Source organism: Anopheles coustani, chromosome 2 (genome assembly GCF_943734705.1).
Source record: "Anopheles coustani chromosome 2, idAnoCousDA_361_x.2, whole genome shotgun sequence".
NCBI lineage: Eukaryota > Metazoa > Arthropoda > Insecta > Diptera > Culicidae > Anopheles > Anopheles coustani.
The window spans coordinates 84,772,581-84,793,317 of NC_071289.1; the positions used below are offsets into that span (position 1 = coordinate 84,772,581).

At 46.2% G+C, this 20,737-nt stretch overlaps 1 protein-coding gene across 1 annotated transcript in view; it reads left to right on the forward strand.

Moving 5' to 3' along the window:
- LOC131265198 (methylcytosine dioxygenase TET) overlaps positions 1-20,737 on the forward strand; it is a 176,905-nt gene that overhangs the window by 139,605 nt on the left and 16,563 nt on the right. The window contains exon 6 of the mRNA XM_058267460.1: positions 16,900-17,424. Within this exon, the coding sequence (XP_058123443.1) occupies positions 16,900-17,424 (525 nt within the window). The remainder of the gene's footprint in view (positions 1-16,899; positions 17,425-20,737) is intronic.

The following is a 20,737-nucleotide window of genomic DNA, read 5'->3' on the forward strand; positions in this document are numbered from 1 at the left end:
GCGTACCGTTGCAGTCGACTCTAATGATTCGTTTTCCTTAATGCAGACCCTGGGCCCTTACGGTATGATCTTGGCAGCGATACATTGTCACCCGAGGTACATAAAATCGACGTTTCTACGGCTCCTTTAATGATTGTTGTTGTGTTTTTCGAATGCGTCTTGTTTTAGAAACAAGAAAATGGAACGGCTCGATTTCTTTTATTTGATTGCATAATTACGGGGTTTTAGCTACCGGGTCTAGTTGTTTGTTTCTATTCGATTTATTCATCAGCAGCATTCTCCTACCGTTCACATGCCAAAGGGTACATATATTTTGTTTAGAGTAATGCTAAATTCAATCAGCAAAAGAAAACCCCATGAAAACAAAAATTAAAAAATTTCTTAAAGACCACGAATCGCGCGTTAAACATTCAAAATGAAAACGCTTTGAGCGGAAGCGTGATTTTCCTCTCGCTTCACCATGAAAAGGCTTGCGAGTTGTGTAAAACTTTTTGCGTGAAAATTATGGTTTGAAACAAAAAAGTGTCGGCTTGCTGCCTGCCTGCCTCGCTGATCCTTTTCCCACGAGCCTATTTTCTTTCGCATCGCAAAGAATCGGCAAGCGGAGGGCAATTAAACGCTGCGAAGGTGCGGAAAAGTCTGCAGGGAAAATCTCGCGAAGCGCGTGCTAATGCGGCGAAGGCTCGAGCCTCGCGAATTGATGGAAGTGTGAAAAATCAAAATATGTTTTATTTTGTTTTCATTTTGCTTCACCAGCGACGGCGGATTTGTCTCGGTCGGAGAGGTGGATGAAGAAGTACGGAGTTTGCTGTTGTGGGGGGCGCAGGGATCGTCTAGAAAGTTTGTCCTCCTTTCGAACCGTTACTTCCCACCACGACGGTGCCCTCAGGGGCGGAAGGAAGGAAAATTCCTTACAACCAGCAGTACCAGCAATGCCGGAAGAATTTTCCCGCAACGTGAGACGTTGCGTTGAACCGGAGGATCCTGTTTGCGGTGTGTGAAGGGAAACTCGCGGCGGACTGCACGGGGCAGTTAGGGATTTGGGTTTCGGAAGTGGTTTTTCTTAGGTTAATTCAAGTACCGAGGCTTGGGCGGTTGCAGAAGTTGAAAGCGAAGGCCCCGTCGGCGGTCGTTACGGTACATCGCCTACGCATACTTTCGCGGCGAAAGGACGCTCTTCCCTACCGGAATCGGATTACGGTTTTCATTCATTAATTCCAGTGCGTAAAAGCACTTTTCTCTCCGTTTGGGTAACGCACGTAGTACACAGAGAGATCACAATGTAGTCTTGCTTTTATCGGTTGCATGTTTTTTGATCGAAAAATGCTAATAATGTTTTATCTTCTCTTCTCCATTCCAGGTAAGCGACAAGAAATCGGTTAGTGGACGAAAGGTTTTGTTTTATTTTTATTTTACTTTCTTATGGTTTCATTTCTATTTTGTGTTAAACAAACACCCAAAAACAAAGTTTAGTTTAAATATGTTTTACGTTATACCAATAAGTATCAGACCTATTTTCTATATCAACCAGAGTGAAAACTTTTAAGCTGTTAAAAAATAGAACACTCATTTTAAAGCTAACTTGCTACTGATTGTTTTTAATGTTCACATAAAACTGCTTATGTGGAGCTGCATTTCTGGTTAAATTTTCTGTACGCTCTACCGGTACCACGCAATGCATGGCGCTGCATGCGATACGACGGTATATCCACCGTGCAGCATCGTACGGAACGGAAAGGGAGATATTTCAATAAATAATTTAATCTACGATCCAACCTACTTCGGCAGCGAATAGAGCTTGCGCGCAAAAATAGATAGGCGCCGCCGCCGCCGTCGCCGCGAGCCAAACGTACGGGAATGGTAAGCAATTTTGCTCGCACCGGAGGAGGGAGGTAGCGTGGAAGGTGGGCGGTGGTGCACACAGCACAAGAGCTAACATAAATTTTCAGTTAAAAGGAAAATTATAATCAAAAACCTGAAATAGAGAAAGCGAGCCGCCCTACCCCCTCCCCCCCACGAGTGCGTCCGTACCCGGAAGAATCCCGGAAGAGACGAGCTGCTCCCGTGGTGTGTACGTGGTACGTGTGCTTTTCTCCCGCGATTTTCGCGCGCACACACGTACAGGCGAAAGTGCATCCGGGGGATCCCTGGGCGACATCGCGATCCGGGCACCGCGTGCACACCAATGCCGAGCGAAAGTGGTGCTCCCGTCGGTGCGGCTCATGATAGATGCAATCCTCTCTGGGAGTAGGCAGTCGAAATTCCTGGAGAATGTGCGCCAGGTCCTCAGCGCTATGACTACCGGATTTGGCAGACTGACGATTGCTTTTTCACATCAGGAAGCCTCGCTTCGACAGGCGCTTTGGGATAGGGCTCTATGATATGGTAGTGATCTACGAGGTCTACGCGGAAGACCACACAAAAAGCCTCCACAAACATCGGTTGGTACATATTTGTTCTGGTAGGCTGACAGAGGGGGTCGTCCAGTGGAAGCAAGGAAGGTAGTACCCGACAGAAATGTTCCCAAAAAGCACCCGAAACTGCACGCACAGCCATTAGATAACGCTCTAATCTGCTATCCGAATTCGTTAAAAGGGGAGTTCTTGGTTTTTGTATTTCTCTAAAACCCGGTTATTGCTTTCATCTCTTACCAGATGTTGGGGGAGTGTAGCCGCAAATCGCCGGAACTGCTATACGATTACTCCGACGATGCACCCCTGATGCATTTGGTAGTCGAAAGCACCTCATCGTGGTGGACCAGGTTCTCCAGTTCTTCCTGTGCGTCCTGAGTGCGGCTTAATGTAGTTTCAAACGCATTTTCTAGTTTGCGTTAGAACAAGCTCCCCAAAACCGGCCCACGCTAGGCCAGTTCCTGGAACTTCTTCCCTAGGCCAGAGCCGGCGGAGGTGGATGCGCCCAGTAATGACATTTTGTGCGTGCATTTCCCCATCTGTGAAGTGGAATATAATAATAAATGCAGCAGCCCGGTACGATGCTGGTGTCCCAAATTATCATTATGTCAAAACTCTCCGGTGCTCTCGCCCCAGACGCATTAGAGAAGGTACCGTTTGGTCGAATTCGCACCGAAGGCCTACCTTCCAGGACCATGCAAGGTTGCAATCTGCGCACCGAGGTGGCTTCATGGAGCTTCATCTTTTGTTGTTTTCTAATTTGCATCGGAGCAACATTTTCAATTCATTTCCCGTTCCTCGTGAGTGCGGCACTTCGAACTCCCAAAAAAGGGGGGCTGCGACGGCACGGAACGGGCAACGTAGACGAGATGGCTTCGACTAGAAAATCAAAGTAAAAAAGCACAGACACAAGCATCGTCGGGCCAGCATAATTTCCAGCGTCCTTCGTTGCGACTGCACACCAAAACCAGCTCCCTCCCAAATTTCATTATTTCCAACTTCGACCGAGAGGAACGTCAATCGCCTGGAGGCCTGGAAACCGGAACAAGAAAAAAAACATCCAATTTGATTTATCTCGTGCAGGCGGTCTTTCCGACGCTTTCCGCATCGTTTGTCCGACCCGACCAGGCTTGCGTGGAGCATACGGCGCACACTAACCACCACTGCTGGTCTTTGCACGGACTTCCGGAGGACAAAGGATTTAATTTTCAACATCACACACACGCACACTCAGAGCCCCGGTCCCTTGTCCTCGCTGAAATTATCTCCCTAAACCCGATGGCTTTGTTTCGTACATTGCCGAATGTCCATTAGCTGGCGAAGGAGGTTTTCCCTGCCAGGCGCGCTAGAAAGGACGCCATCGCATCCATGGAAAGACAGAAACACCTACCAATGCTAACCGCCTTCCCGGACCGCATGATGTTTGAAAAGGTGGGCGGACGTAGGCATATGAATTTAATTAGTTTGTACGCATCGAAGCTCAACCGGATATCGGGTTCAAAAACGTCAGACAAGCAGGCAAGATGACGTTTCCATTAACGGCAACCTCAGCCTGTAGCGTACGTTCCTTACCTAACGCTGCTAATATTTTCAATATGAAAGCGACAATTTAATTTGAATGTGTTTTAAAAGTGGAAATAGATTCCATATATCGTAGCATCAACGATTAGATAACCTTACGCTATAGTGGTTACGGTCGGTAGACTTCGTGCACATAATGATTGTCGGCCCTGAAGATGCTTTATATATAGCAATCGATCATAGCATCGATGCAGCGATGAAAAACACAACCGAAAGGTCATTTTTAACCCCAAGTTGTACAGGAAAATTATTTTTCCTTCCTTCGGATAAATTGTTGCAACTAGTGAAAACTTGTCCCCGTGACAAATTGTCTCGCGCGCTGCCTACGCGGTCCTCAGAAACAACCTGCCAACCAACCGCGTAGAGGAGCAAACATATTAATGATCACTGTCTGCCTTCCTGTCCCCTCTTTGACGTCACGTTTTTGGCGACGTGGGAAGAACTGAGTTTTTCTTCCCCCAACGATTTCGATATTGCTGTTGTTAGAGAAGACGGGATTTTCTGCGCCGGACGTCACGCACCGAGAAGAAAATGTGCACCACCCTCGTTGCAATTATGTCACCCGGCTGCGGGAAGGACACCGAATAGGACGGGGTTTCCTTCGCCGACCACGACAACGTGGCGTCTTACGAGGGCACTTGTCGCGCCGAGGCGGAAAAACCAAATCGATATCGATTGTCCTTTCTTTCCCGGCTGTACTTGACTGTCTTCCTTCCCCATGTCACTGAGGGTGTTTCTTTTTTGCGTGTGCCTTTCTTTTCCCCGACGGCTAATTGTGGGTGTCAATCGGTTCGTCGCCGGCCAAGAGCGAACCCAACAACGCTCCAAAGCGAACGATAATTGCACCGGATGATATCGCACAACTGTGAACGGCTGTGAATGGGAAAAATAGAGGGAAGTGCAAAAACTAAAATTTCAAATCAACGATGGCTTTCATTTGATGACAGGTTGGCACTGGAAAGAAACAAAGTGATTTGAAAAAAATGCATCAAAGAACAATTGAGCTTTATTGATAGGTGTAGAAAAGCGATTACTCATCGCCATGGCGAAGCCGTAACGCAATGGGACAGAAAAACCTAACTCCGCCCGAACGGTTCGAACGGTTTCCCCAGTGGAAATGTCACCTATAGCTCGCATGAATTTGATGAAAAAAAAGGTAAACATCCCGCTGATGATTGGCCTGCCAATAAAACTCGGTGTCGTTGCATTTTCCGATTGGCAAGCGCACAAAAACTGCCTTCTCATCAGCCAACCCACCGGAGAACGGCCGCAGTAGGAGGTAGCCAGATCGATGCATTTCGGAGGTGGTCGTCCCATTAATTGACAAGTTGAACCGAAACCGGACACCGGGAATACCTTCTTCGCCCTCGCTCATGTCCAACGACCGCTGGAAAATCCTGTCACCACCGATAATCGGTTGTGTGTGCCGGGTTCTCGTGCTCACTTCATCAGACCGGGCGGGTAAATGTTTGTGCATCAAACCGAAAAACCTGCAAACCTGTCCAGGTTTTTTTTGTCCATTTTTCATTGATTTTGAATCCATGTGTGTGTGTTTGTCGATGGAACTATCACGGTCAATTGGAAAAACCGAATGTGAGGTTTCGCTGTGCATCCGGACGCAAGTTGTTGCATGAAAGTGAAACGTTATTTCAGATTTAACGTATGCGGTCTGCCGAGTTGATTTTCCGGTCGCTTGTTTGCATTCCCCATTCGGTTCAACTAACGAAATCAATAGATTCTACGAACAGGTTTCATATTTTTACCAATTTGTTTTTTGTACATACCTGTTTCCTATTTGGAATGCAAACATTCGGTTTTGTAACAAAGCTTGAGTCATTTGAAAGTTATCGTTTTTCTAATAATTTCAGGAAATAAAAAAATGTTTGAAAGGAGTTCTAAATCGATCAAATATAATTGGAAAAAATAACATTAAATGAAGCTACCTTTTAAAAATTGCAAACGACGTAATTTGATGTTGTAAAAAGAACAAATGAGAATTAGTATTGTCAAATTGTTCAAAACACACCACGGTACAATAAACCAACGCATTGTACAATGAAGATATGATGAGAAGAAGTAATTCTGGCACTATCTTATGACAAATTGCAACATGCAAATTGTTTGAATTAAATCGTATAGTATTTTAGACATTTAAAAGTATCGTGCAAAATGTAAGCTACTGTGAAACAAATCAAAAGGAAAATCACAAGAGCAACAGTAGGTAATGAATAGGAATTTAGGATAAATTAAAACGAAAAAATACACGATGACACGAAATATGTCATCGAATAAGGAGAATAAATTTTTAAACAGGTTTGAAAATTAGTGATTAACAACAATTGATCAATCGTTTGAGTAAGCAAAAGTAACAGTCATTACCAAAGATGAAAGCATCGGTTTTACATGAAATCATGTCGTGCTGGAATGGAAAACAACAAATCACCAACGTGTGCCCCTCCGATCTGCTGCCAGCAACGATTAACCGTCGGTTGCTAATGATAGGCTATTTATCAACAATCAACACTCTCTCTCAACCACACTTATTGGAATTTCATTCCTACTCGCCCAACCTGGGATGGGGACGGGGGGGTCGGCACATGTGGTATCGTTATGTCACCGCCGATGCTGATTAACATCATCGATAGGCTGTTGATACGGTGTTGCGCCGCAAAACCACCAACGAACCCGGCTGCGAGTACCCAATTGCAGATAAATACCGTAATGCCAACGATAAATAAACGGTGCTGGTCGCGAATTTTCTGCCGTCTCTCCCCCTTTCGAGCCCCTCCTCCCCCCGGGGGTGATGCAGTTTTCCACGCCGGTTTTAAACAAACTGTTGATCGTTTTGGAGCACTTTTTTTGCGTTCTCTGCTAGTTGATTTCGCCGGGCGCCGCGAAGGGAAAGCGAGACTCGAATCCGATTATACCGTTTAACACTTTCCGCAAATGGATCGAGGCTCAACAAGCGCCGCCAGTTTCCCCTCCCCCGCCATTCGTCCCGTAGTGTGTTATCGAATCGTGTGGTCCGTATGATGGCGTTCACGAAACTCCTCCTCATTGCCAACCGCCATGTTTGTGTTAGTGTTGTGTGTGTGTGCTTCCAGGGAATGGCATGACACACCGGTGTGGGCTCCTCATACCCCCCCTTTGTGGTGTAAATTCCTCCCGCAAGCCAATCGAGAGCAACAAGGACGAGCACGCGACGGTGAGAGAACTCACCCAAATTTATGTCACGGTTGTTCCGGACGAACAACAGGGCGGAGGGCGGGCGGCGGCAGGTTTCGTGACACCACCAAAACCCGGTTGGAAGGGCGAGGGTGAGTGACGCGGAAGTGGCAATCAATTTGAAACCAATTTTCGACAAGCTTTTCGACCCAATCCGCGACCCCCTTCCGAGTGCAGTCCTACTACCCACTCGATGATGATGATGATGATGATGATCGCGTGTGTGAGTGTTTATGCCCGCGACACGGCCGCCCAGCTCAAACCCACTCCCCTTGGTATGCTGCGCGTAGATGCACTCACCGGCTGTTGCCGGCTTTTTGGGGATGGCGATTTCGTCTCGATTGAGCGAAACGCCGCACGAAGCTCGGGTGCAAGCGAGCGAGCGAATGAATGAATGAATGAATGAATGGACAAACACGGACGGACGAATTCGATGAATGACGAAACATGCACCGACAAACAACGTCGAATGCAACGAGTGGTACGATGCACTTTTGGGCGCTTTCCGGGGAGAGGAAACTGAAGAAGTCCAAATAAATAAATAAATAAATAAATAAATAAATGAATAAATAACATAAAATCCTCCGGAACAGGTTCGATCGACGGTTGGTGGAACTCTGAAAGTACACGCACAAACGCACGATGCACATGCACTTCTGCTGCACTGGAGGTCAACGTTGGGGTGGATTTCAATGTGTTATACTTTCATAACCATTCAAAAAAAAATCCCTGCCGCCAGATAATTTTCACTCTCCCTTTTTTCACGCCTGCCAGCCAACATAAGGCAGCATTCCGGTGATGGGAAGCAAGTGGTTTGGCGCGAAAGCAGGGGGGGGGGGGGGGGGGGGGGCCGTTCAACAGTTTTGTGAATGAAAACAGACCGAGAATTAAATTTGATAGCGTGCGCGCGACCGTTCCACCGCTACCTCCCTCCAACCCTTTATACCTCTTTTCCTTCCTCGTTTTGCAAAATCGAACGCTTTCGGTTTGGCGGGGGGTTTCACTCAATGTATGCGCGATGAAAAGCACGCGCGCGTGCTCAATCGAATGAGAAACGTTTTGTGGTTTTACGCATTGCCACCGATTTTGCGGGGGGGCCTCCTGCATCGAAAACCGCAACAACATCCCCTGCGACGACGGCGTTGTTATCAATTAAAATATTCATGCATACGCGACCCGAAGCCGGTTGGTTGGTTGGATAGGATTTTTTTCTCCATTCACAACACTGTTCTGCATCCGAGCATATGATGCAGCTTGTTAATGCTGTTACTTTTTCGAGTGGTTTTACAAGCGTCGGATCAGCTGATTGCCACTCGAACGTTTTCCGTTTCACTCGTCAGAGAAAATGGGAAGAAATTAGTGTTGTACCTTATGAATCTTTCAACGAGATTCATTCATATGAATCTTTCACCTAAGAATCATCCAGTAGGTTTCATGAATCTTTTCGGATTCGAATCTTCAAACGTTTATGAATCTTTCGAAACCTTAATGAACCTTCATGAATCTTTCATGGATCTTAAACAAATCTCCATGATTCATTGATTGGAGTGGATCATGCGTTAAAAAAAACAGGAGATCCCTCTACCCATTTTTTGCTCATCAGTTTTCATCAGTTGAAGAATCTTTGGGATTCATGGATCTCTCGTTTAAAGATTCAAGAATCTCTAAAACACAACGAATCATTGAGATTCATGAATATGAATCTGATTTACACAACTTTACTAGAAATGACAATCAATTAGAAGCATTTTTATCTTTTACACTGCACTTGTTTCGTCACTAAATCGTTGTTGTCTCAGAACAGTTTGGATTACAAATTTGACCTAAAATTTCGGGTCATATTTTTCTCCAATAAAAAATCGAAAGAAAAATATTCAATGTAGACATAGCACTCCACTAGGAAGGTCCTTGTTTTGGAACTTTTATTTACAAGCATCGGTCGGTTGTTATCCTCACAAGAAATTTGAAAAAAGTAATGACCTCCTTCCGTTTTCCTCGATGCGGGTAACTTAAAGTACGCAAGAGTGGTGGCAAAAAAGTTGGAAAAGTATACCTTTACTTAGGAATTAAACTTCTTTCAGCAAAAGAAAAAAAGAAAAACACTCACTCAAATCGAACACACCTAAACAAACCCCAACGGGTGTGGCTGGGAAAAGGTGCTAAAAACAAACGGATCCTTTCGGTTTCTTTTCCTGCTCCTTTTCCGCTCCCGTGCGGGGGGGAAACCGATTGAGTGTTTTTGACCGGAAAATCGGTTTCACTTCCTTTTTATTTCGTGGAAGGAGAAGGAATGTCTCCGTCCGGTCGCTGCATTGGATATGGCACGCTGCGTGTCGTCTAGCGGCCGGGCTGCCGGAACCGATGATCAAAGTCAGACGAAAGTTTTTTTTTTCTTCCGAGATTATGATCCTGCATACGGAAAAAGGACAGACAGAAAAAAAGATTACGCTAGGCAACATGGTCCATTCTCAAGAACGAAGGACGAGGTTTGGGAAAATAAAGATCGTCGTGCATACCTTTCTACACTTTCCAGGAGGCCGGCACTGTCTCGCCATAGCACGTCTCGGAAGGGGGAGCCCGTACTTGGGGAGGGAAGGAAAAATGGGAAAACCACGGACCGGAAAAACTTTCTCTCGCCCGACGGCCGGCAGGGGTCGCTACGCGCGTAATCTTACTACGATCCGATGATTTTATTCGAATCGAATTCCACACCATCGCCGGGAGGCCAACGTCCGCCGAGCGAATCCTTTGACCTTGGTGTGATGATGGGTTTCGGCGGGAAAAACGACCCGGATTGAGGGGCCGAGGGGATGAATTTAACGATTCCAGGGTCATCGCCATTTTCTCCGTAATTTCTTCGGGCGATGCCAACCAATTTTTCTTCGCCTCGTCTCGTTGTCGTAAAAATGGGCAGAAACCGATTTCATTCACCGGTTTTTCGCGTAGCGGAGAAAAACGTCAGTCAACGATGGAGGGTTTTTATTCCTGCTTTTCTCTCGTTGTAGCGGGAAAAGCATATTGTTCCGGATCGGCTCGGTTTCGGCTTGACCAACAGGTTGCGTAAGTGTAGGGCAAAATAAATTCGAAGGTGGGTATTTGGTTGTGTTGTTAATTTTTCGCACCCTGAAACATATTTTTAACATCTTGTTTTTAATATTCCTCCTTGACAGTTGGATTTTGAAGAAAAAATTGCAGTTGTTATTTAGAGAAGTTCAACTTCCATGTTTCTTATAATTCCAAGGGCAAATATCCTTGACAAGTATTGTTTTACAACTTGCGTGCGTGCCAATTGTATAACACAACAAGAACTTGTTCAAAATGGTTTCTTTTTGGTGCCTTTTTAATCCAAAATCCAAACGGCAAAGGAACGAATAAATTGCCTATTTTCATATTTACCACCGGTTTTACCTTTTGACCGACTCGTTTGATCGATACCAAGCCGTGGTGGGGCAGACTTTAAGCTTCCCTTCTTGCAGAGGAGCGCAGCAGCTGCGGGACGTTGATGATGATGAGCTCCACCTGTTTCCGTTGTTATGACAGCAAACGACCTTTTTGCGTTCGTGCGAGTGTCCCCGAACCCCCCGTGTGCGGGCCTAAAGAATTTTCGCATTAGAAAATGTGGCACTCCAGTTTACGCGTGTTTTTTTCTTCTTTCTTTTCCGTTTTTTTTTCCGTTGATTAGTTATTCTAGTTTCGGCGCACAACTAGATGTGCACTTCAAAAGTTTGGCCCGCTTTGAAACACCCTCGGCAAGGAAGGGAAGATTACCTGATTCGTTAACTTTTTTTTGCTCCATTTCTTGGAGGTCATTTTTAGTTTTGATGTTTTCTTTACTTCGCCTCCGTTCCTCCTCGACCTGACCTGAACAGCCTTCAGGTATTGCCAACTTCCTCGAAGCAGACAGCAAAATGAGGTCATAGTTTGTTGGCGAACTGTTTTATCAACGTTTTTTTCTTCCCTGGTTTGTTTTTGCGGTAGCTCACGGCGTCTTTTGGCGGTTGTGGTGGTAGAGGAAAAAGTAAAACAATGGCCCCTCTCCCGCTCAAGGGCGGAATGATAAATTGGTGTTTAATTTAAGGATGCCGGGAGAGGCATGGGAAAGCTCACAAAAAGTCATTTTTGCTAAATTATTCAAGCACAACGTTTGTTCGTGTGTGTGTGTGTCCACCCGACAGGGTCGTGGTTTCTGGCTCTATGGGGGGAGCTTTGGATTTAATGTTTTGCCGAGAAAGGAGGAAAGGATATAATATATGAATCAGGTCACAACACGGTGACACGTGTTTGTCATAAATGACAGCCGGGTGGGTCGAGAAGAGGGATGGGTGCACTGGGTGCGGGCTATATTTCGGTTGATTGTATTGACCTTTGCCGGCTGGTTGTTTGGCTACCCTCCTTCCCACCCTGCCCCATCTATTGACATCGTACATTTGGAGGTTATGTTATGTGGAGCCAGGATTCTCTCTAACGCACCCAAAGCCATCGGAGGAAACCACTCCACAACTCGTTATTTTACGTCGCTCCCCGGTTCGTCTCCACCCTGTCACCAAGCATCGATGTTCGCGATGTGAAGATGATGAATGACTTTTCGGAATAAATTATGCTCCCTTCCCTCGTTTGACGTTGACGGTTTTCCAACCCAGTGCCAAATGTTATTGTTTCCTTTTGGCTTGTGTATTGCGTTTGTACCGCTTCAATCTAATGGGGTTCGCTCATTGCGTACATTATTTACCTCAAACGCTTAGAACGGGGCTGGAAAAGTTATCCCGATATTCCCAACAACCACAGAGGGACTCATGTCTCGAGGTCTTCATTATTGGCTGACAGGTGGATTCGGAAAATCGGTAGTTGGTTGGTCCTTGTTTTTTTTTGGAAGCTTTTTTGTGAAAAATAATTTATCAATCTCAAAACTTAAAGGGGCACAAATGTCCAAATGCAACGAATCAAATGCTAACATCCTAATCATTAGCTCCAAAATTAAGTTGGTCTAGAAGTTTGAAGTACTTCTTTAGCACAAGGAAAAAATGGTCCTTCAGGTGTCACCGTGTGCTTTCCCCTTCCACCATTGTGTTAATCGAGTCAAAAGGTGGAAAACGTTGGTCTAAATTGCCACTCCCCTCCTGCTCCAAGGATGGGTGTTGCTTCAGTCCACCCACCTCCCCAATCCCATTAGGGATCCCGGTACGCACTCAACATAACATAGCAAAATCCCGTTCGGCATCAACCGTCGCCGTCGTCCGGTATGTGTTTGTGTGTCTCCTCGCCCCGAGGCCAAATGCGCCATTTTTCCCGCGCTAATGAGCTCCGAAGACTTCTCGTAAACGCGCGCGCTCGCGCCATCGTTAGGAAAAATATCGTTTCCCGATCATTAGCGCACAAATAAACCGACAAACGCCACGCTCGCACACACACACGCACTGGGGTTTCCATTTTGTTTGTTTTGTTATTTTGGAGGGTTGTTTTTTCGGACATGTTGTTTTTTTCTCTCGTTATTTTCGTAACCATGTGTGTATTGAATTGCGTTATTTATTTTGTGTTTCTAATTTTGGTACTGTTTTCGATACGCGCTTTCCACGTCCGTACATTGTTGGACAGTTTGGGGTGTTTACCGAAGCGCTCGGAAGATTGTTCCGGGATCGGATGCGGGGCCAACGAAAACAACTACGAGAGAGAGCTAATTACGAAATATATGTATACGAATCGAAACTCCGTTAATGTCGTCGGTCAAACCCTCGTTGCTATGGGCGAGCTCCACTCTTCCCCCCCCGGTGTCCTTCGGTCCGTCAAGTCCTGTTGGCGTGCTTGGTCCGAGGGACATTTATTGAAGGGAATCATTTGAAGTTTTTTTTATTTTTCCCGCAGTAAACTCCTTCGTACGAAACCTTCCACTGTCTTTGATGTCTTCCAAAAACACAAGGCTGACGATAATTAATGACTTTTGGAGTGGCAGTAGTCTGTGTGTGTGTGTATGTCCAGTCTGTGCTGTGGTCGGCCGCGATTGGTGAATAACATGATTTGTGAAGTAATTCCATTCCCCCCGCGCAACCCCTTCACCACACTCCGCGGCCGTGCGGTTTTGTAGTTTTTGATGTCATATTTCGGGGTTCCAAAAATTTACCAAAAATCCCGAGTGCGAGGAACAACTCCAGTTGGTGAACAACACTGCGTCGGGGTGGATTAAAAAAGTTGACAAAGTTCATTTGTGAACCATGGAGTTCCCCCCCCCCAGTTCCTCCGGTGGGTTAATTTGTAGCAAGGTGCGGTAGATGAATTTTAATCAAAACTTTGTCAGCAACCCCTCCCCCCTCCCCCGTGGCCCACTTCGTCCTGCGTCTCTCGGACACGCAATTAGAAAAAGTGGTGGTGGAAATTGGTTGCGCGTGTGTATGAGCGGTATGCAAATTCGTAAAGTGTTTGCGGTTTTCCATCAACCGTCGATGTGTCTTGTCCAAGGCAGCATTATCATTTAATTTTGCTTCTGATGAAAATTCACCCCAGTAGCGGGAGGGAGGAGAGTGTATGCGATCGGTGATGTAGTGGAAAATGGCTGCACAAGAACAGTGTGGGCTCAGGCATGCCGATGGAATGGAAAAAGGATTTTTACCTTCCGTAAGATTCGAGTTTCTTTCAACCCAGGAAAACAGTTGTTTGGTTTTTTAGTGTGTGTGTGTGTGTGCAGTACACAAGAACCGAAACGAAATCAAGAAAGGAATTGTGTTTACGTCAGCTAAATCAGACCAATGATGATGGGGGATGATGATGATGATGAAAACGCTGATGGAGAAACTCAACGGCGACAAACAACAACAATCGACCCGTTGATGAGACGAGCGTCCTCCAGTGTCGGAATTCTTTGGCGCCCCCAAAAAGAACCCCACATTTTCCTCCACCAACCAAACAGTCGGTACCGCCGGGTTAGGGAAGGCCTCTATTTTGATTCATCATCGTATGGGTGGCACCACCATCGGTCTACTCTTTCAGAGCTGGCAGGTCTTCAAACGGTTCGTCAGGATAAAAAGGAGGAGGAAGTACGAAGAATCCAGTGAGGGGTACATAATATTCAGGTGGATTAGGCAAACACTTGCTCAATGCCAGCATAATTTGGAATGTTTGAATCACTTCAACCGTGCTGTGTGAGTTGTGCGAGCGATGCTATTTGCCAGAAAGGACAGAGAAAAATAAACATACACAAATAATGTGCGAACACTTGCGAAGGAACAAACAACTTAAACAACTTCCCATCCGTCCATTGTGAGTGAGGTGCATCTTTGTGGACAAACACGTCTACTCCTGCACAGCACCATCAATAGTTGGGCAAACATTGAAGTTTGTGGTTTGGAGTGAAAAGCGCATTTCCGAGGAATATTTGCGCTAGTGGTGTTAAGCATAAACTGCATCATCACACACTCACAGAAGATCGATGTGGCAGGGGTCGATATGGCACACCGAGGAGTTACTCCACCGAACAAAATGGCGCACCTTCAAACCGCAAGAAAAAAGAAACAAGATCCCGAGAGGTGGAGGATAACTTCGTTGTGAGAAAAAGGGGTTTTCCATTATGTGAGCATAACAGTTTTAAAACTTGTCGCCATCTTGTCCTACCCCCCGAAGGTGAAGGGAGGTTGTTGTGGATGTTGTGTAATAGTGTCCATGTGTGCCTGTGCGTGTGCACGCAGTTCGAGGCAGGACGATGGCGACACGGCATCGGAAAAGCAAAGGTCGCGACTCATGCATGTCCCTCTCTCTCTCACACAAGTCGGAGGTAAAATGGGTATGTGTAGAAAATTGATTGCCAGAGAAATTAATGGTCCGTAAAAGTCAAATTTTCCAAAACGTGTCCCTTCGCGACCCTCCCACCGCAGCTCCTAATGGATACGTAGAGACTTCCGCGTGGCGAAAACAATGCGAAAGTGGCCGTACCGAGATCCATCCATCGCCATCCTTCCGTGCCGGGACGGATTTGAAAGCCTTTTTCAGAGGAGAGCTTAAACCCCCCCCCCCCCCCCCCCCCCCCCCCTTGAAAAGTGTGTTCCAATGGAAGTTCAACTTTTCTTCCATTCCTGCTTTGCAACCATCTCCAAGATTGCTTTGTGTGTTGGTTTGCGTTTTCCCCCAGTTTTGCTATCCCAAACCAAGCCACAAGATAACGGATGAATAATAACGATAATTAAGGCGAAGGCCTTCACTTCTCGAAGGAGCGGTGATCTTTTCCGCCGCCCTCCTTTTGCGCTCGCAGGGGGGAGTTGTGCGTATTTTTACCTAACCTTCTCCCTGCTCGTGCATTTTGGTTCTCGTTTTAGCTGCAGTTGCGCCAATGTGCGTGGGGTGCGTACTGCGTTTGTGCACGCTATTCCCGGCGGTTTGGAATATCCGCGAGTCGATGGTTGACGATGGGCCGAAGGAATGAATTGTTATTAATACCATTAATTAGTATTTACTATTATTAGATTTCTCCGTCCCGTCGGTTTGGGATGCAGCCACGACAGCGACGCCGACGCCGGTACGCGTTGCATTTGCCTTTCTGTTTTTCTTCCCCACTTCCTCCCCTCTTGAGGGCGTCCTCGAGATGCGCGGCTCAAGAAAATGGCATGTCGCGAATACGTTATTTTCCTTTCCCAACCCACCTCCGGCCACGGCCGGAATCGATGGTTGAAAATTATAATTTAATAATAAACTGCGTTCACCATGCAAACCATAAATTTTCATCCGCGAGTTTCCGCTCGCAGGAATGACGAACAACGGGGCGAGTCGCATGGTTTATGTTTTCTGTGGCGGGGGAATTTTCGCAACTTCGCTCGAAACTATATAACAAACCGTTTGCAAGGCTGCAAGGAGGAGCGCACTGAAACATACACACACACACACACACGATGGAAAACGGGGAGGGAAATGCGCCCTCACCAGGAGCGTAACCCAACACGTAAATTTACAATTGTTCCGCCCTTCGGAAAACCCGTTGCATGCAGCTCTCGGATTGTTTGCACCAGGACCAGGAACGATGGGACGGTGGGGATTTGTTTTAATATAAATTCTAGTTTGGCGTGCTTTCAACCGGAAAATTTACTCTTTGAACGGATTTCGTCGTACAGTGAATTGTTTTGGTTGATTCTCATACTTCTTTCACTTTAAAAAACTACTTTGTATATTTTCTTGATAGTTCAAAAGTATAATAATGAAAATCCATTCCATTCTCGCCACCTGAATCTACTTTGAGCTCCTAAAAAATCAATCAAACAATCATTTGCGTTAGTAAATCTGTCTTGCTTATTTGTTTACTTAATATAAATCATAGTTTGGCGTGTTTTTTCACTTTAATAAAATACTCTGTATATTTTAATTTTTTTTTTACAATTTAAAAGTACAATAATAAAAGCCCATACCATTCTCGACAACTGAACCCATGTTAAGCTCGACAAACATCGATGAAACTTTTATTTATTCTAGTAAATCTGTTTTGTTGTTTTCGTGTTAAGTAACCAAAAGGATAATCATTATTAATCGTATGGAAAATTGTATAGATATTCAAATGAAACGCATAGATCGGGTGGAAATGCCTATGCTGCTAAATCAGTAAAGAAGAATAGTCCTGTTGACGATGCAATGACTGATGGTAAAATTCATCGGAACTTCAGTTATAATTAATGTTTGCGTTTCTCTTTTTTCATTTTTCTCCCTCCCCGCTCAGAGTGGCCGCGGTCGTAAAGCGCTGAATCTCGGAGCCACCCCGAAGAACGTCCCGCAGAACGCGGCCGTCAGTCCCGCGCCGGCGTCGCTTCCGCACCCGTCGCCCAACACTACGACCGGCACGCCGTCGACGCCAAATGTGCAGGTGCAGGCGAACCAGCAGGCCCAGCAACAGCAGCAGCAGCAGCAGCAGCAACTGGTGACCGTGTCCGGCGCACAGCCCGGAACCGCCGCACCGCCGACCGCAGCCAGCACCGCCGCAGCACCCCCCGGCCTGCTAGTCGGAGGCGGCCAGAGCCAGCACCAGCACCAGCAGCACCAGCATCAGCAGCAGGCCCAGCTGCAGCAGCATCTCGCCAGACATCCGCCTATACCGGGCGCGCCACCACCCGGCGGAGGAGGAGGACCAGGGAGCGGTATCCAGCAGGTATCGGGACGAGCGCCGCAGCAGCTGCAGCCGCACCACTCCATCCTCATCAAGACGGACACGGACGCGGAAATGAAGGATCAGCCGCAACAGCCGATGGTAAGTGCTCGAGTTCTCCATCGCAAATTAAAGGGAGTTTTCCGGCTCCCTTGCCCCGGGATGCTGCAACGATTTGCTTGCATTTTTAAACCCCTCGGCACGATGCAACTTCTCTTCGCGCTCTGTACCTAAATTTTCCCACTTTTTTTCCTTTTTCCCCTCCAACACACAATGCGGAGGAGTTGTTCGGGAAACGGGAACGTCCCGGAAAGGATCGGCGGCTTCGCCTACACGCTCAGTTGATTGTGTGTACTTTCAATTAAAAACTTGATTATAAACCGAAGTTAAGCTAATCGTTTCCGGGACGCGGGTGGCAGTGAGAGAGAGAGAGAGGTGGCAAACATTGAATAGATGAACTACTCTCTGTCGAAGAAGGGTGCACAGGGGGTGGTTTGGTCCGGGGGAAAATATCTCATCCGAACCGAACCCCCCCGCCGGTTGGCCCGGAAATCCAACGGGGTGGGAAATGGCGAATGCGACGAACGGGGCGGGGCAGCCAGTGAAAAGTTTTCGTTTTCATTAAACTTTCGCTAACGAGAACGAGGCTCCGGAAACTGGGAACGGAATGGGTTAAGTTCCTTCCATTTTGACTCTTTTTTTTTTATTTTTCCGTCGATGTTTGCTTCCATCTATTGTTAGTTTGGTTTTGGTTTTTGGATGAAAATTTTCAAATCGAATGCTCGACCCGTGTGCTTTTTTCTCCTCCACCGGATGCAGTGTGTGTTCGAGGAGTTTTGTTGTGCTGCTCAACGGGAGACTTTTTCAGTAATTTGTCAAAATTTGGAAAGGTGGAAAACAAGATGTACTACTCGGTAGAAATTGCTGGGTGGCGTAGTTTCCGAAACTTCATAGATAAAAGTATCGTATGTAGACGATCTTCTTTCGTTCTGATGAAATTAGATTGAAATGTGTTCCACTCTTCTTGTGAGTGGCTCGTAGAGAAGATAAGAGAAATAAATTACCTTGATTAACCCAGGAGCATGGGGTTTTTTTTACAACAACATCAGCTTATCCAATTTCATCCGGACGATAATGTGTATGAAAAATGTATGGTAAGACCAACCAAAAAAACCAACCAGAAGTTGAACAATTTACGATATTGGCCGGAAAACCCGGGAATTGGTAAACGAAAAAGTTAATCCATCTCCGCCGGTACGGTATACCGAAGTAAAACCAAAAAAAAAAAAGCTAAACAGACCCGTAAATGAACGTTCACATCGGGCCAAAGTTTCGCTACTCCCTTTGACATTTATTATTACGGCTAGTTTTTCCACGGCCGGCTCCGAGCGGTCCACACCTGTGCCGCGCGAGGTAAATAGACAAAATTCACTTCACCTTCGCCCCGGCATGCTCCAACACCTACCCGCCGTTTTCTGCTGGCATTTTCTGCATCACATCCATCGCGCGTGTAGCGCATTTTCCCAAGATGAAAATGGACAGCGAAGGAAGGAGGGCATACGCCGACGAATGGGGAGGGCAGTACTATGACCCAGTTGTGGGAAGGAAAATGGGAGCGCGAGGTAATGGTTTGTGCCCGGGAAAACACCGAAAAAGGTAATTTTGGCTTTTCTCGTTGATGAATTTTCGTTCTCGGGCCCGTTGGTTGGTTGGTGGAGATCCTTTCTAGTGAAAACTACTTCTCGGGCCTGCTGCGCCCTAGCCTTAGCTAAGCAGCCTCTAGTCGGGTAGGGTAATGGAAAAAAAAGGTTTGATCGGCAATGCAAGGGTATGGGGGGTGGGTGCCAAAATGAGTTTTCCCTCGGCAAAGTGCAAACAAAATAATCAACCGAAAAAAAAGGAGTGGGGATAGCCGGGGGAAGAAAATGTTGTACGCGCGGGGTCCCGTTGATGATGATGAACTTGCATTTGTTTATTCATCAAAATCGAAAGGGCTGTTGTATGTGGATGCCCCATCGTCTGCCCTTTTTTCATATCTCAAGTGTGTGTGTGCCAATGTTTGCAGCGATGGATGGATGGTTTTTGGAAAGGGGGGATAGGAAAAAAATGTGGAAGAAAAACACACACCGTGCCGAGTAAAAATAATCTCGTTTCCTCGTACCTTCCAAAAGCACCACAGAACAACAAAAAAAAACACACGAAAGGACGCAAATTTAGCCCTGCTGTGCTCATTTCTTTTCGGTGGAGCCTGTTTTTAATAAATATTAAGCCTCGGAAAATGAAGGTTACGGAAGCACTGATGATGAATATTGAAGAACGAAGCGCCCGTCGGCGGATAAATACGGGTCGGTGGCGTTCCTCGCCGTTTTCCATCGGAATGAATGAATGAATGCATGACGGCACACGGAGAGAGAGAGAGAGAGAGGTTGAAGCATATAACCGGCCGGGTTTCCTTTTTCGGTGCTGCAGATGGTGCCCTCATTTTCCACGTTTTTTTTCTTCGTTTTGCTTCCCTTCTCCTTCTCTCGTTGCGTTCGGAAGTGATTGGAGGAAATATTGCACTCCTGGCAAACGGTAGGAACGCCAGGGGGGTGGGGAGGGGGGGGGGGGGGGGGGCAAAAGGAACGTATTGAAGGAAAAAAGATGGCGCAAGGACCGAGGAAGGTTTAATGGAGGGAAAGTGGAAAAGTTGTTTTATTAAATTTTTTTTTGGTTCGCTATTTTTCTCCTTCAACGCACATGTAAGGCACATTTTTTCCCTCTCCCTCCCCCTACCAACCCTCTCAGTGTTAGCTGCTGCCTTGGTTTGGTGAACCGTGGAAAATTGGCCTCCCTTGAATCGAGTTTCCGGCGTGCCGGATTCGGCTGAGCCTTGCTTACACAGCGCAAAATTATATCCAAATATTTCACTTTCATCAGCCCTAAATGGAATCTTTGGCAGAATTTTAGTTATGGTGCAAAAAGGAAAATAAATTAATGGGGGAATATTACCTTTCCCCCCTCAGTACATGTGTGTAGCACAAACATCGCCTTTGCAACGTGTAACGGTTGTGATTTGCAGGAATAAGTTTTCTTTCTCTAGCGTAGCCCATATTTATTCCAACACAAGCGGCATCGAGGGTATCGATTCAGGGGTTGACAAGTTCCTGCTTGCATTTTGTATTTTTGATGTTGTCAACTGTATACAATAAGATGAACAACATTTTCTGTTGCAACATACAACAACACAACAATATTTCAAAAACTTGCTTATATTCCACTTACGACTTGTGGACTATTTTTTATTTTTTATCGTTCCACATTTTCTCGTCCGTCAAGTAAACCACCAGGAGCCTCCATTGACAGACTGACGCATTGAACCGAACCAGATGTCAATATCATGCCGATCACCATTCCAACCGTACCGGCATCTTCG